Below are 14964 nucleotides of genomic sequence, written 5' to 3'. Positions count from 1 at the left end.
GCAGAGAGTGGTGTGCGTGGAATGGGATGCCAGTGGCAATGGTGGAGGTGGAAACGATAGGGTCTTTTAAGAGACTCCTGGATAGGTACATGGAGATTAGAAAAATAGAGGGCTATGGGTAAGCCTAGGTAGTCCTAAGGTAAGGACATGTTTGGCACAGCTTTGTGGGCCAAAGGGCCTGTATTGTGCTGTAGGTTTTCTGTTTCTATGTTTTCTATAATCTGAAGTTTCCTTCATCGCACCAAATCCAATATAGAAATAATTCAAAGTATACAGAGAATAAAAGCTATATTTGTTTTGAACCCAAAGTAACATTATCATCAACTCTGAAAAAGCCTTTTCTAACCCTCTACCCTTCCTTTTTAAACAGTTTGCTATCCTTCTGTTTAAGTCTCTCATAACCTCTCAGGTTTTATCTTGTCAAAGACTTTTCTCAAAAAGGATCTAGTACTTTCCCAAATGACATGACAAATAAACTCTTCTCAGGCCACCAGCTGGGTACAATAAATCGACTTTAACTGATGTTTTGATGACAAACTCTGCCACCTTCATCAGGGATGATGCCTGTTAAGACTGATTTTTGGGTTTAGGTCATTTACATTTAGCAAATGGCTTTGGCCACCAGTCTTCTGTTCCTTGACAATGTATTGTGGATTTAGTTTGTATAAATGCATTTCCTAAAAGCTGTGAATCCCAGTCCACAGATGATGCTGGCATCTGTGGGATGGATGCAGACCAGGTGTGAAGTTTGCATGTAGTTTTAAAGAAAGCATTATCTATACTTTGTAAATATGGAATCGTCCTTTATGCTTAGCACGTAAAATACCAAATAAATGTATTGTGCATTCAGTTTGGGACAATGGATTCCTAAAAGCCCAGTCCAGGCGCTGCTGGCGCCTGTGGGATGGATGCAAATCAGAAGGTGTGAAGTTTGTATGTAGCTTCAAAAGAAAGCATTGTCTATACCTTTAAATATGGAATTGTCCTTTGTGTTTAGCAAATAAATATCAAGCCCCACACTGGGCAAGCAGACCTTTCCACTGAAAGTGTCTCCGTAAGATGCCTGCTGTACCTTGTTTTGTCGAATAAAGGTTCTGCTTTATATCTACCAGTAACTCTCTCCAGTGATTTCATTCACACAACAATAATGCCTAGGCACATCTAGTCCAGTGGTAAATATACGTGCCTAGGGAAAATTCCTGATGAAGAAGGCAGAGTTTGTCATCGAAATATTGGTTAAAATCAATACTTGTAGCCAGCTGGCAGCCTGAGAAGAGTTTATTTGACTTCCCTCAAGTCCATGTTTACTTGTCCTACCCATTGGGAGAGAAGCTGATTCCGTAGATCTCCTTCAAATGTCCTTCTAGGAACATGATGCATCGACCGGTCCGCAGGTCCCACAGACGTCCAAAAGCATCAAGGCCACTGATCAGAAAGAGAAACTGAATAGTCAGTCATTCTGGCAACATTCACAATTGCAGCCAAATCTGACAAGAAAAGCAAAATGTCTTCTCCCCTAATAGATGAATAATCTCTATTTCAGTGGCTGGTCCTTTAATAATCAATTAAAAGTAATGACTGTTCCTTTAGAACAGGGTTCAATTTTTTGCCATGGGCATTAGGATTAGGGACTCCAGGTTGGGAACCCCTGTTTTAGAATAAAATTTCCTACAGCATTTCATGGGGTCATTATCAAGGAACATCAAAATACAAATTGGGGCAAGGGAAAAGAGGAGTAGGTTTTTGTTGGGGGGGGGGGTGAAGAGATGAAAAGGAAGATAATGGGTAAATTTTATTTAGGACTTCAGGAAATACCCAGCTGGTTTATAGGACTGGAGATGATTGCAAGGGCAAATCTGAGAACAGTGAAAGGAGTTAAAAATTTAAGACAGGAAAACACATGGGTGATAGGTAAATAGGACAGGGTGGGAGTTAAGCCACAGGTAGCAGAGTTTTGAAATGTCTAAAAATTGCCTGAGTAGATGAAGATCAAAGAGGTAACTGGGAAGAGAGTTCCCTTAAGGAAGAGTGTAGTTATTTATAATGGAGCCACAAGAGATGGATGGGGTCTTACTTTAAAACTTCTTGTTTGTATTTACAGCAGAAGCCACAGAAGTTAGGGAATTCAGGGAAGAGGACAGTGAAATCCTATTGATATTACAAAGGAGGAGGTGTTGGCAGTCTTGAAAGGCATAAAGGTGGATAATATTCCCAGAAAATTACTAGGTGTATCACAGGATATTGTGGGAGGAAAGGGAATAAACTGAGCAAAGATTTTTGCTTCTTTTAACCACAGCAGGGGTACCAGAAGACTGGATGATGGCTAATGCCATGACTTTATTTAAGAAGAGCTGCAAGGTCAAGACATGGAACTACAGGTTGGTGAACCTTAAATCAGTGGTGTGGAAGTTACTGGGTGGGAATCTGAGGGACAGAGTTCTTTTGGATTTGAAAAATCCATTCAGTACAGCAGATGGACAGGCCCTTGTGCAAAGTTAAACTAGATCACTTGAAAACTTTGGTGGATACAGGACTGAAATGGTTATATTTGAATGCACACAGTAATATGCAATAAGGTAGATGATCTTATAGCACAGCTAAAAATTGACAGGTATGATGTGAATATCATGCAGTCGTGGCTGAAAGATCACAACTGGGAGCTTAACATCCAAGGATGAACATCACATCAAAAGGACAGGTAGGTGGGAAGAGGGTGTGATGGCTCTGTTGGTTTAAAAAAAATCAAATTCTTGGAAACAAGTAACATGGGATCAGAAGACATAGAAACTTTATGAGTAGAGTTAAGAAATTGTAAGGGTATAAAGATGCCGAAAGGGAGTTATATATAGGCCTCCGAACAGTAGCCAGGATGTGGGATACAAATTACAATGGGATATAGAAAAGGAACATAAAAAGGGCAATGTTACGATGGTCATGGAGAATATTAATATTCAGGTAGACTGGGAAATATCAGGCTGTTGTTGGGTCCTAAGAGAAGGAACGTGAACCACGACTACCAGATGCCTTCAGCCCACTTGAGAAAAGGCAATTCTGGTCTGGGGCTGTGTAATGAACAGGACCTTAGGAGGTAGTAATCACAATATGATAGAATTCACCCTGCAGTTTCAGAGGGAGAAGCTAAAATCAGATGTATCAGTATTATACTGCAGTACAGGAAACTACAGAGGCAAGAGAGAGCACAATGGACAGTGTTAAAGCAAAAAAGAAAGCAAACAATATAGCAAAAGTTAGTGGTAAGATAGTGGTAAGACAGAAAGCAACCACAAAAAGCAATAAGGAGGGAACAGGTGAAATTTGAAGGTAAACTAGTCAATAATATAAAAAGAGACGACCAAATTTTTTTTTCAGATTTATAAAGAGTAAAAGAGGCAAGAGTGGCTATACCAGAAATTCAAGAGTGTTATATACAATGAAGTTGCTATTACAATGAAGGTGCTCAGGAAGCTGAAAGGTTTGAAGGTAGATAAGTCACCTGGAGCAGATGAACTATACCCTGGGATTCTAAAAGACGCCAAGTCACTGGGTATATAATAGATTCAGATTAATTGGGACACATCAGGACCAGTATATTTTGGCTTAATTAAGCAGCTGACCCAATTAGCCGATGTTTCACGGAAATAGTTTAAAAAGTTATTTAAAAAAAGACAAACTAATGAGCAAATTATGTACTTAAATGAAATACAGAACAAATTAGAATACTACCAATACTACTATGGTACTATAACTTTGCCAAATGCTAATTGCATTCTCTACCCTACTCTTTCAGATAGGTGAGTGAAATATTCTTTTACTGTCCTTTGAGTGAATGAATGGGAGGAAAACCCGGAAAACATGATGTTATCGGTACACAGAGGAGGCATGCAATAAAAACACGATAGATCAGGTTTCCCAGTTAATTGAAGAATTAGGATATTGGCCTGGACTAAGTGTAGAATTTGTTCTTACCCAGTTCCCACCAGAGAACCATCACGGTGGAAGGCAATGTCATAGACACCCTTGCTATGGCCTTCCTGGTGCAGGATTTCCTCCTGAGCTTCCAGGTCCCAGAGTCTCCAGGAGTGGTCATAACTAAAAAGCAGAAGCAACAGTAAAAACATACCATCTTACCTATAACATCGCTTAATACTGAAATATCTAGGTCTCATCCACAGTAAGGAAATGGCTACGTAATACAAGAGTGCAGAAACACCACTAATGATTAACTGAATGAGAAACACATCACTAGCATGTTAACACAAGAATATGACATTTAGCTACTGCTTTTTGTACAAATGCCAATAAGCAAGTGCATGAGACACGATGGAGTGGGTACACATTCAGTACATATGTGGCAATGATGAGAACAGATAGAGATTTACAGAATGAGGTGTCTGATGCAACAGCAAAGGCAGAACTAAATTCTGTAGATTTAAATTCTAGCAACCATAACACATCATGTAACACAGGCCATCTTCAGTCTCTTTTGAATTGTTCAGTTAATGCTAACTTAACACATGCTGTGTATTAGATACTACTTACCATGTGGTCCCGAGAAACCTGCCTGATGGATGCCACGCCACTCGAGCGACTCTCATTGTGTGCCCTTCAATGTTGGCTACTGGCTCATCACTGCAAAAGATCAAAGCACAAAGAAACGTGCTATTAAACAAGGACATGCATTTTATTTTTATTTAGGGACTCAATGTGACACTTTGAGCCGTGATGCTCAGCAATACAGATTTAACCCAAGACTAATTCAAATTACGTTTATTATCAAAGTATGTATGCAGCAGACAACCTTGAAATTTGTCTTCCTACAGTCAGCACAAAACAAATTATGGAACCAACTTGTTGAAAGAAAAACAAGAAAACCTTCCTCTACCCCCACATGCAAAAAAAACTTGCATAAGTGGCAACAACAACAAAAAAGGAGCAAAAACACTGAATATAAAACGCAAAATCAAAAGGTATATTTCAGTTCAGCTCAATGATCATTATCTGCAGGCCACCCCAATTCAAAAATCACCCAGAAGTAGCAACAGAGAAAGGAGTGACCAAAACTAGTTCACATAATAAACCTGAATTAGAATCCAAATCTACAAACTGCTGCGTTTAAACCTTGCCTGGCACCATCGAGGGAGAGAGATCAGTTGAATGTAAGGACCCTCCCTCGACAGCAGTGAATGAGAAGCAATTTACAATTTAAAATTACGTGACAATTCACAATGAACAATTAACCTACTAACCAATATGTCTTTGGAATGTGAATTTAATTGAATTGAATATTTCTTACATACTTCACATACACGAGGAGTAAAAATCTTTACATACATCTCCATCTAAATGTGCAATCATAGTAATTTATAATAAATAGAGCAGTCAATGTAATACAGAGTACATTCAAATCAGTGTGAGTTCATCAGTCTGATGACCTGGTGGAAGAAGCTGTCCCAGACCTGTTGGTCCTGGCTTTTATACTGCAATACCGCTTCCTGGATGGTAGCAGCTGGAATAGATTGTGGTGGGATGTTTTGGGTCCCCAATGATCCTTCAGGCCCTTTTTACACACCTGTCCTTGTAAACATCCTGAATTTTGGGAAGTTCACAACTACAGATGCGCTGGGCTGTCTGCACCACTCTCTGCAGAATCCTGCAGTTAAGGGACGTACAGTTCCCATACCAGGCAGTGATACAGCCACTCAGGATGCTCTCAGTTGTGCCCCTGTAGAAAGGGAGGAAACTGGAGCACCTGGAGAAAACCCATGCAGTCCCCAGAGAGGATATAGGAAATCCATAGAGGACGCTGGGATTGACAGTGTTGAGCTAATTGCTATGCAACTGTCACATCCCCAGTGGGGCTTCATGGCATTTTGTAGAGCTTTTCACAACTGCTAAAATGGTTTACAGCCAATAACACTATTTTGAAGACACTGCTGTAGGCAATATGGTGGTTTATTTGAGTGCACAATGTTCCCTTAGCTAACATTAAAATAAAGGAGATGGTAGTCAATTTTAGTTGCTGATTCAGGGATAAATAGTGCTCAGGTCATCAACAGACAACTTTCACACTAGAACAATAACCTGGGATCGTTTGTACTCATCCTAGAGGGAAGATAGGGGTTGTTTTGTCCGATGGGTAGCACCAGCATTCCCTCAGTACTGCACTGGATGGTCATCTTAGATTGTGTAATGGATTCTCTGCGGGGTGGGGAGGGAACTTGAACCCACAATCACCAAGCTCAGGTAAGAGGCTCAAGTGGGTTTAGGCTGACAACTGGGTTGGTGTAGTGCATGTTTTGTATAAACATATCAATTTGGTGCAGGTTGGAAACAGTCAACAAACACTTTCATTCAACTAGTTGGAATCAACATATTTAAATATGTCAGCCACAATGTCAAACTCAAAGGGGAACTGCTACATAGCTGAATTAACCGTGCTACTAATACAGAATTGACACAAATATGACAGCATCTCATACATAACTTTCTGAAGTTCACATTCATTAACACTACTCCTTACCATTTCAAAATTCTCCAAATCCAACATGAAACTAAGCAAAGAATTTTACAGTCAATGCTGGATTAATGTGACATGAAAAAAGCTTCAAATGAAACATTAACAGATGCTCGCATCTCATCAAGACTCTTAGCCAATTATCTTAAGAAATTAAGATGCTCAATTGCTAAACCTATTGAACACAACTATGCAAATAAACCATTCTCAGTGAGATTATCCCCTTACTAGATTGCAAATCTGTCCAGATTTTCATAGGCGAGCTGGCCCTCCAACCCAGAACACCTACAGATCCAGTTTAATCGGGTGATCAGCTCTGAACAGTGTCGCTCAATCTGTTACTGCTTTTTCATTGATGGATGTAAATTAGGGTTGGAACCAACCCGGATTTCACCACCAGCAGAGCAGAAAAAAGAAACAGAAAGGATGGGGAGAGCAAAGGTCCGTGACAGGGTACAGAACAAGAGAGACTGTGATGTAGGTGATGGCTGTAGTGCCACAGGGTTGGGGGGGTTGGTATTGGTGAATTTCAGTGCTTAACACTAAGTACAGCTCACTAATTGTCAATAAGAATAAAAAGAATAAATCCAAGTGTGGCTTAGATATACTGTATTGCTCTCAAGTTCGGTGGATACAAATTCTATTGGGTATACTAGCTCCACAATCACAAATCCCATTACATAATAAATTGCATTAATGAAAGATAATAGTTTAATAAAATAGGGCAGCAGAGTAGTGTAGCGGTTAGCACAACACTTTACAGTGCAGGCGACCTGGGTTCAATTCCCTCCCTGTAAGGAGTTTGTACATCCTCCCCGTGACTGCGTGGGTTTCCTCCCACAGTCCAAAACCGAACTGGTTGGTAGGTTACTTGGTCATTGTAAATTGTCCCATGATTAGGCCAGGATTAAATCTGGGGAATGCTGGGCGATGCCGCTCAAAGGGCTGGAAGGGCCTATTCCAAGCTGTATCTCAATCAACCAATAAATAAAACTTTGCAATAACTTCAATCTGTTATGAGAGAAAGCAGAATCACATTGCAGCCGTATTTGATCTGTGCAGATTTATGTTACTAATTATAAATGTAGATGTTAACCATTACACTGCATGAATTTGATACATGGAATTTAGAAATATTCCACATCATCAAGATGCAGAGACTGTTACCAAATGGAGGGTGTTGGGGAGGGGGGTGAAAACAAGAAATTACAGGCTTAACAGCAGCTGACAGATATATGACAAGTACTGTTATTGCTGACATCCACTAATAAGAAAATGATAATAGAACACAAAGTCACTATTGAATAAAATTGATAAAAGTCAAATAATACCTAATAAGTTTATTAAACTTTTTCTGAAAACACTACAAGCATAACTGAAATGGAGAAATGAATGGATGTGGTGCATTTGTCATTGTGCCACAGAAAAGGTTTCAGTACAGATTTACAGACTTGCTAGGTTGAGAATAATATTAGGATTGGTTACTAAACAAAGAAGAGTAGTGATAAAGGGACTATATTCAAATTGGCCAGTATGAAGCTTCAAGGATCGGAGCTGGGGATTCAGCAATTCACCACCTGTGTGAATGAAAGGGTCAAGTGCATTGATACTACAAAGACAGATGGAAAATTAGGCTGTAAGAAGACTCAGAGGGAAATGTTAAGTAACTGACCAAAACATGGCAAATGTAATATAAGATGAGAAAAGTGGTATATTAGATAGGAAGAATAGGAGAGTATATTAAAATGGTGTAAAATTATTTAATGTTGATGTTGAAAAAGATCTGGCTCTTCCATACTAAAACAAAGTTAATATTTACATACAACAAATAATTAAGAAAATTTTACAGCAATTGTATTGAATTTTAGGGAAACTTTTGAAGTACTGCGCACAGTTTTAGTCTCCTTATGTAAGGAACAATATACTTGGATTGAGAAAAAACACTGAAGTTTCACTGGATTGATTCTTGAAATGAAGGGCATGTTCTATAAAAAAGATTGAACAGAACAAGTCCAAGAATAAGAGATGATCACATTTAAACAAGATTTAAATGTGGGTTCGGTAAGGTAGATGCTGGAATGCTAATATTCCTGTTATGGAAAAGTCGAACCAAGAGGACAAGACTGGAATGAATGCAAACAACTTCTATCAGACATTTGTGACTTTTTCGAGATCTCCACTCAAGTGACTTTCAGTCTGTCATTTTAATGGTGAATATAGAAGTCAAGTATACATGGTTAAGTTAGGCAAGAAAGTGGACTTGATGCCAAAGGTCAGATCAGTCATGAGTCTACTCAAACGTGTAGCGGGTTTGAGTAGGCTAATGTCTCTCACAAACAAGAGAAAATCTGCAGATGTTGGAAATCCAAGCAACACACACAGAACACTGGAGGAATTCAGCAGGCCAGGCAGCTTCTGTGAATCACCCCTGCCGAAGGGTTTCGGACCGAAACGTGGACTCCACTCTTTTCCTAGATATGCCTGGCCTGCTGAGTTCCTCCAGCATTTTGTGTGTGTTGCTAGGCTTATTTCTCTTATTTGATTTGTCAACATTTTATTAAACAATGCACTAAACAAAAGCACATTAAGAGCAGACTGCGGTGCAAACCAAACTGAAGTAAAATAGCCCAATACCGAATTATTTAAAATTTCACTTGCGAGAGGATAAATTCAAAATAAGTTCAGTGATGTGTAAATTGATCAAAATGGTAAATGCAGATCTGATTAGTATAGATTATGTTAACAACAGGCTTAACTTTTAAAATACTGAATAGGCATAAGGCTATTTTAAAGCAACAGAACAGCTCATGAAATTGAGTGTTTCATCAGACAAAGTACAAGTAATTTGCAGTAAATCAATAAACCTCAGATGGTAGATTTGAAAGACAATTTAAATCCAACAGAACACTTTTCACCTTAATATAATCTTAATGTATGTTACACCCTTGACTATAATCTTCACAAACCTTTCCAAATTCCAGAGCTTCACTGAGCCGTCGGCCGCACACGATGCCATATTACAGTCCTTTTCATCAAGTGAAATGGTGGCTTGCGGATGAAATACAATGGCGCCCACGTTCGTGCAGTGACCTGCCAAGACAGAAAATCTCATCAACAATTACTGTGCGCAGCTGCACTCCTGACTACCCTCACATTCATGAATTTAATCACTCCAACACTGAGAGTGTGTCTTCAACCTTTGAGGCCCAAGAATATGAAACTGCTCCCTTAACTTCTCCATTCATTTAAGGCTCTCCATATAACTTAACACTTGAGTAAGATATTGGTCATCCACTTTAACATTTCTCCATGCGGTTTGGCAACAAATTTTTGTTTGACAATTCTCATCTCAGGTTCAATTAAAAACTGTTATACAATTGAAAGCTGTGGTTGCTGACAGTGAATTCTTTATTCAGTCATCATCATGAGGATTGGCTGTCATAAAAAACCCTGGAATCAACTAGAAACAGAGAGCTGCTGTAATAGAGCATTGCTTGATCTGTCTAAGAACCAAAGGGCCTTACCCATCTATAAACTGCCTTGGGACTTTCTGGAACACAAACTGTGGTACATGAGGCTTACCTCTCAGTGTACGAATAAGGTTACAGTCAGGAACATCCCACAGCTTACATAATCCGCTCCTGTAGACAAGAACAAACCACTATCAGAATGAGTTAATCAAATAATACATAAGTAAAAAGAACACTAGCACAGTTTCCCTGTTAACATGTAGGTTTCACTTAGGTACTCTGGTTGCCCTCAACATCCCATAACGGTCAACTGACCACTGTTAATTACTCCTAGAATATAAAAATTGGGGAATGTTGGTGGGAATGTGAGGAGGGTAAAACAGGTTTATGCAGGATTAGTGTAAAAATGCATGCTCCATAGTCAGCTTGGGAGTTGGTGAGCACAAGGGTTCACACCGCTGACTTTAAGGAGTTGGTACATTCTCCCCGTGACCATGTGGGTTTCCTCCCATTGTTCGAAGATGTACTGGTTGGTAGGTTAACTGGTCATTGTAAACTGTCCCGTGATTAGGCTAGGGTTAAATCGGGGAATTGCTGAGTGCATGGTTCAAAGGGCCGGTAGGGTTTATTCCATGCCATATCTCAATAAAAAAGTAGGAACAGAGGTACTAAGACAAGAGAGACCACAGATGCTGAAATCTGGAACATGAACACTGGACAAACTCAGCAGCATCCATGGAGGCAAAAAGTGCAGTACATCCCAGGCTAAAAGCCTGCACCAGGGCTGAGGGTGAACAGGACGATTCAGTGACTAGCTTAATGTAGTCTGTGGGGTGCGTGTTAGGTGGAAACAGATTTTTTGGGGGTGGGGAGGGAAGAGGTAGGAAATAGGTGAGGTGAGGTGGAAAATAATAAAGCTAGCTGCAGATGTGAGTATGGATGTGGGTTACCTGAACCTAGAAAATTCAATGTTATTACCATTGGACTGTAAGCTACCCGAATGGAAAATGAGATGTTGTTCTTTCTGTTTACATTTGCCCTCTTCATAGCAATCTGTCTGGCGACAGACAAGTTGGTGTGGAAATAAGAAGGGAATTACAATGATATGTGATCGGAAACTCAGATGGCAACTGCAGAGTATAGGTGACCTTCAAAACGAACGCCCAGTCTGCACTTGGTTTCATCACTTGGCCTCTCGTGCCTCTTGCGCTATTCAGCACAATCGTGGCTGATCTATGCTATGTTAGCCTTAACTCCTCTTCTGTGCCAGTTGCAAATGAGGGGTAACCTTACAATTTTTTTTTAAATCAACGTTCACCTTAAATGTATCTAATGATCCGACCTCCACACTCTCAGGGCAGAGAATTCCAGAAATTCCCTACTCTCTGAGAAAAGAAATTGTTACGCACCTCAGTTTTAAAACACTGTAGCTATATTGCCTTGTGTGTGACTCTCCCACTAGTGAAAACATCTCAACAGGTACCCTATCGAGTACCCCTCAGAAACCAAATATAGACCTAAACACAGTCTGGGCTGTTTTGATTGGACAGCCCTTTCATTTCAGAATTTTTACCTGGGGTGATTCTCCTTTAGGCTATCTTCAATACCACCATACCTTCCAGTTAGATAAGTTGACTAAAACTGTGTTTTCCAGGTTCTAGGTAACACTCTGTACAACTGTAACAAAATCTCCCTATTTTTAAACTCAAACTTTATTGTAATAAAGGCCATGTGCCAGTTCTCTTTATAACCTGTTGGACCTACCTGCTAACTTTCTAATGATCCCTCTGAACTTCACATTTTCAGTCTCTCTATCTGCCTTTTGATTACTGCATGATCTCACACTTCCTCACATCAAACTCCATTAGCTAGGTTTTTGTCCAATTATTCAATCTATCTACAGTATATCCTGTTACACAATCACTATTCACATCACAACATGCTCTTCCACCTGTTTTTCCAACCTAAGCATACTTGGAAACCTTACATTTCTTTTCCACCTCCACATTATTAATGTAAACAGCAAACAACTGCAGGTCAAGAACTGCTCCGAGTTACTCCGCTAGTTACATCCCTTCAGCTGGAAAACCACGCAGTTGTTTTCCATGTGACAGCCAGTTTTCAATATTAACACACTTCCTCCCATATCTTAAGCTCTAAATTATGCATCAGCCTCTTATGTGCCAACATGTTTAATGCTTTTTGGATATCTAAAATCCAACATATGCAGGTTTCCTTCTACCAACCCATCTTGGCACATTTTCAAAGAATTCTTAACAAATTGGTCAAAGAAGATTTATTTTAACTAAAATACTGATTGGATTTGTTTAAATTCAGCTTTACTGAATGGTTAATTACTTCCACTTTGAATCATAACTCTAGCTTCTTTCTAACTTTAGATGTTAAATTGATGTCATATGATGAGCATTTGATGGTCCATGGCCGGTAGTCACTAGAATTCAGAAGAATGAGGGGTGACTTTATTGAAACTTATCGAATGGTGAAAGGCCTTAATAGAGTGGATATGGAGAGGGTGTTTCCTATGTTAGGAGAGTCTAAGACCAAAGGACACAGCCTCAGAAGAGGGGCGCCCTCTTAGATGAGGAGGAACTTCTTTAGCCAGAATGGTGTATCTGTGGAATTCTTTGCCACAGGCAGCTGTGGAAGCCAGGTCTTTATATATATTTAAGGCAGAGGTTGATAAACCCTTGATTAGTCAAAGCATGAAGGGATATGTGGAGAAGGCAGGAGATTGGGGCTGACAGGAAAGTTGGATCAGTCATGATGAGCTGATCAGTCTGGTAGAGCAGACTCGATGGGCCGAATGGCCTAATTTTAACGTATATCTTATGGTCTTGTGGTCTAAATTAACTAGCCTGTAGCTCCCTACCTTTTGTCTACCTATCTATTTTTAAACAAGTGTGTCACATTGTCCGATTTCCAATCTACCCTCCTAGAATTCAGTGAGTTTTGAAAAATTTCATCCCATTGTGTTCAACATCTCAGCAACCAGTTCATTAGGTGCAGACCATTTGTGCCAGCTATCTACAGTAACCACCTTTAAACCTGTGGATTTCTTGAATATCTTATTTATCCCTTTGATTGGGATTTTTTTTTTTAATTACAAGGTACTCCCTGACATTTGAAATTAGCCATTTGTTAATCTTGGGGTTATTTGCAGTATCCTCCATGGTGATACAAATTTAAAAAAATAATTTAACAATCTAACATCTGTTTCCTGTTATTAATTTACCAACCTTGTTCTTTAGAGTCTCCACTCTTACCATACAACCTTCTTCCTATTTATATATCCACAGAAATTCATACTATTTCTTTTGATAGGTGTTACATGAAAATTTTATCTCAAAATCAACTTTTTCCCTTTTTATGGTCTCACACAGTCATCAGTCACATGTCGTTTGACTGCCTCTTTGGTCAGCAGAGTATAATACCAAGTAGCCTATGACTCAGTGAAACATTTATGAGATCCCAACGAAGTACTGAGACTTACCAGGAAGCTGTAACTAGGAGCTTGGAGTTGGGGCTGAACTGACAGTAGGAAATGGGACGGTCATCACCAATCTGACTGCAGAAGTTATTCAGGGCCTGCAACAAAGTGAGAGCAGATGTCAGCAAGAGGCAGACAGGTACATCAGGAGGGAGGAAAAACAAAAGAGAGGAAAATGGAGAATCGATGTCTTTTGTTTTATTATTATATTTCTTAAAACTGCAAAGTGTCAACACAGTTTGCTTTGGCTGAGAATACACAACTTAAGTTCGCCTTAAATTAGCAAGGCAATTGAACAGCTCCTCACCATATCACAGTGTCAAGTCATAGAACACCATAGCGCATAAAACAGGTTCTTCAGCCCATCTAACCTATGCCAAACCATTAATCAACCCATTCCCTTCAACCTGCACCCAGACCAAAGCCCTCCATGCCCGTAACATCCATTCACCTATCCAAATTCTCTTATATGTTGAAATCGAGTCTGCATCCACCACTTGGCACATTGATCTAAGATGGCGGCGTGACACAGCTTGCAGTGGCCACTCCGGAACTGATTATCTGTCATTTGTGAAGTGGGGTACTGTGCGCAATCATAATCGATTGAAAACGGACGTGGAAGCACAGAGAAATATCGGGAAATTCCAGGAAGACCTTCTTCATTGCTGCTGCTGCGAGGTCCGGGGCTCTGCTGGGAAGAACAGGCTCCCAGTCCTCGGGGTCGCGTTGCCGAGGCCGTCTTAATATGCTTGGCAGAGGATAGTGCTCGGAGAAGCTGTGCCAGAGGGGATGGTCGTTGGCTTGGAGTTTCACAGACTCGGACTCCTTTCTACAGACTCAGGTCACTTTCAGTGTGTGCTGTGTCTGCGAGGCTGGTTTCGACGGAGCTTCCATTGTGTGCTGTGTCTGTGAGGCTGAGTTGGGCGGCGCCATGGAAGTCCATAGCGGGGGTATTCCCTTCTGCCGCCGGCGTGGGATGGCGAGTCTGTCGGGACCCTGGGGACTTGTGAAAACTGTGGTGATTTCTTTTGAAGTTACTGTCCTTTAACATCATGGACTATTTTTACTGTGCCCATAGTCTGTTTTTTTTTTAAATCAATTATGCTATTGTTTGCACTGTTGTAACTATATGTTGTAATTATGTGGTTTTGTGCAGGTCTTTTAGCTTTAGCTTTTGCTCTTGTTTTTGTCTGGTGGATTTGGAGCTCCTTTCTGGGGAACGCGCTAGGCAGTACCACGATATTAATACGCAGCAGCCTTTCCAGACTCTGAATTGGGGATTGCCAAATGTTACGTGGATTTCCTGGTGTAGTCTGTTTTGTCATATGCTTTTGTGATATCATTGTGAGGGAACATTGTCTTATTTTTTAACTGCATTGCATTTGTGGTTTCTAAATGACAATAAACTGAATCTGAATTACGTTGGGCGGTTCATTTCACACTCTCAGAGTGAAGAGTTCCCTCATGTTCCC

General features: G+C 40.1%; 1 protein-coding gene across 2 annotated transcripts in view; it reads right to left on the bottom strand.

The window, feature by feature from the left end:
* prpf4 (PRP4 pre-mRNA processing factor 4 homolog (yeast)) overlaps positions 1-14964 on the bottom strand; it is a 50737-nt gene that overhangs the window by 12678 nt on the left and 23095 nt on the right. For both annotated transcript variants that reach the window (XM_059994344.1, XM_059994345.1), the window contains exons 7-12: positions 13496-13590; positions 10097-10155; positions 9481-9604; positions 4540-4629; positions 3967-4089; positions 1318-1425 (exon numbers count right to left, since the gene is read on the bottom strand). In XM_059994344.1, the coding sequence (XP_059850327.1) occupies positions 1318-1425; positions 3967-4089; positions 4540-4629; positions 9481-9604; positions 10097-10155; positions 13496-13590 (599 nt within the window). The remainder of the gene's footprint in view (positions 1-1317; positions 1426-3966; positions 4090-4539; positions 4630-9480; positions 9605-10096; positions 10156-13495; positions 13591-14964) is intronic.

This window comes from Hypanus sabinus, chromosome 18, assembly GCF_030144855.1.
Source record: "Hypanus sabinus isolate sHypSab1 chromosome 18, sHypSab1.hap1, whole genome shotgun sequence".
NCBI lineage: Eukaryota > Metazoa > Chordata > Chondrichthyes > Myliobatiformes > Dasyatidae > Hypanus > Hypanus sabinus.
This window is presented reverse-complemented; position numbering and strand designations above follow the sequence as displayed.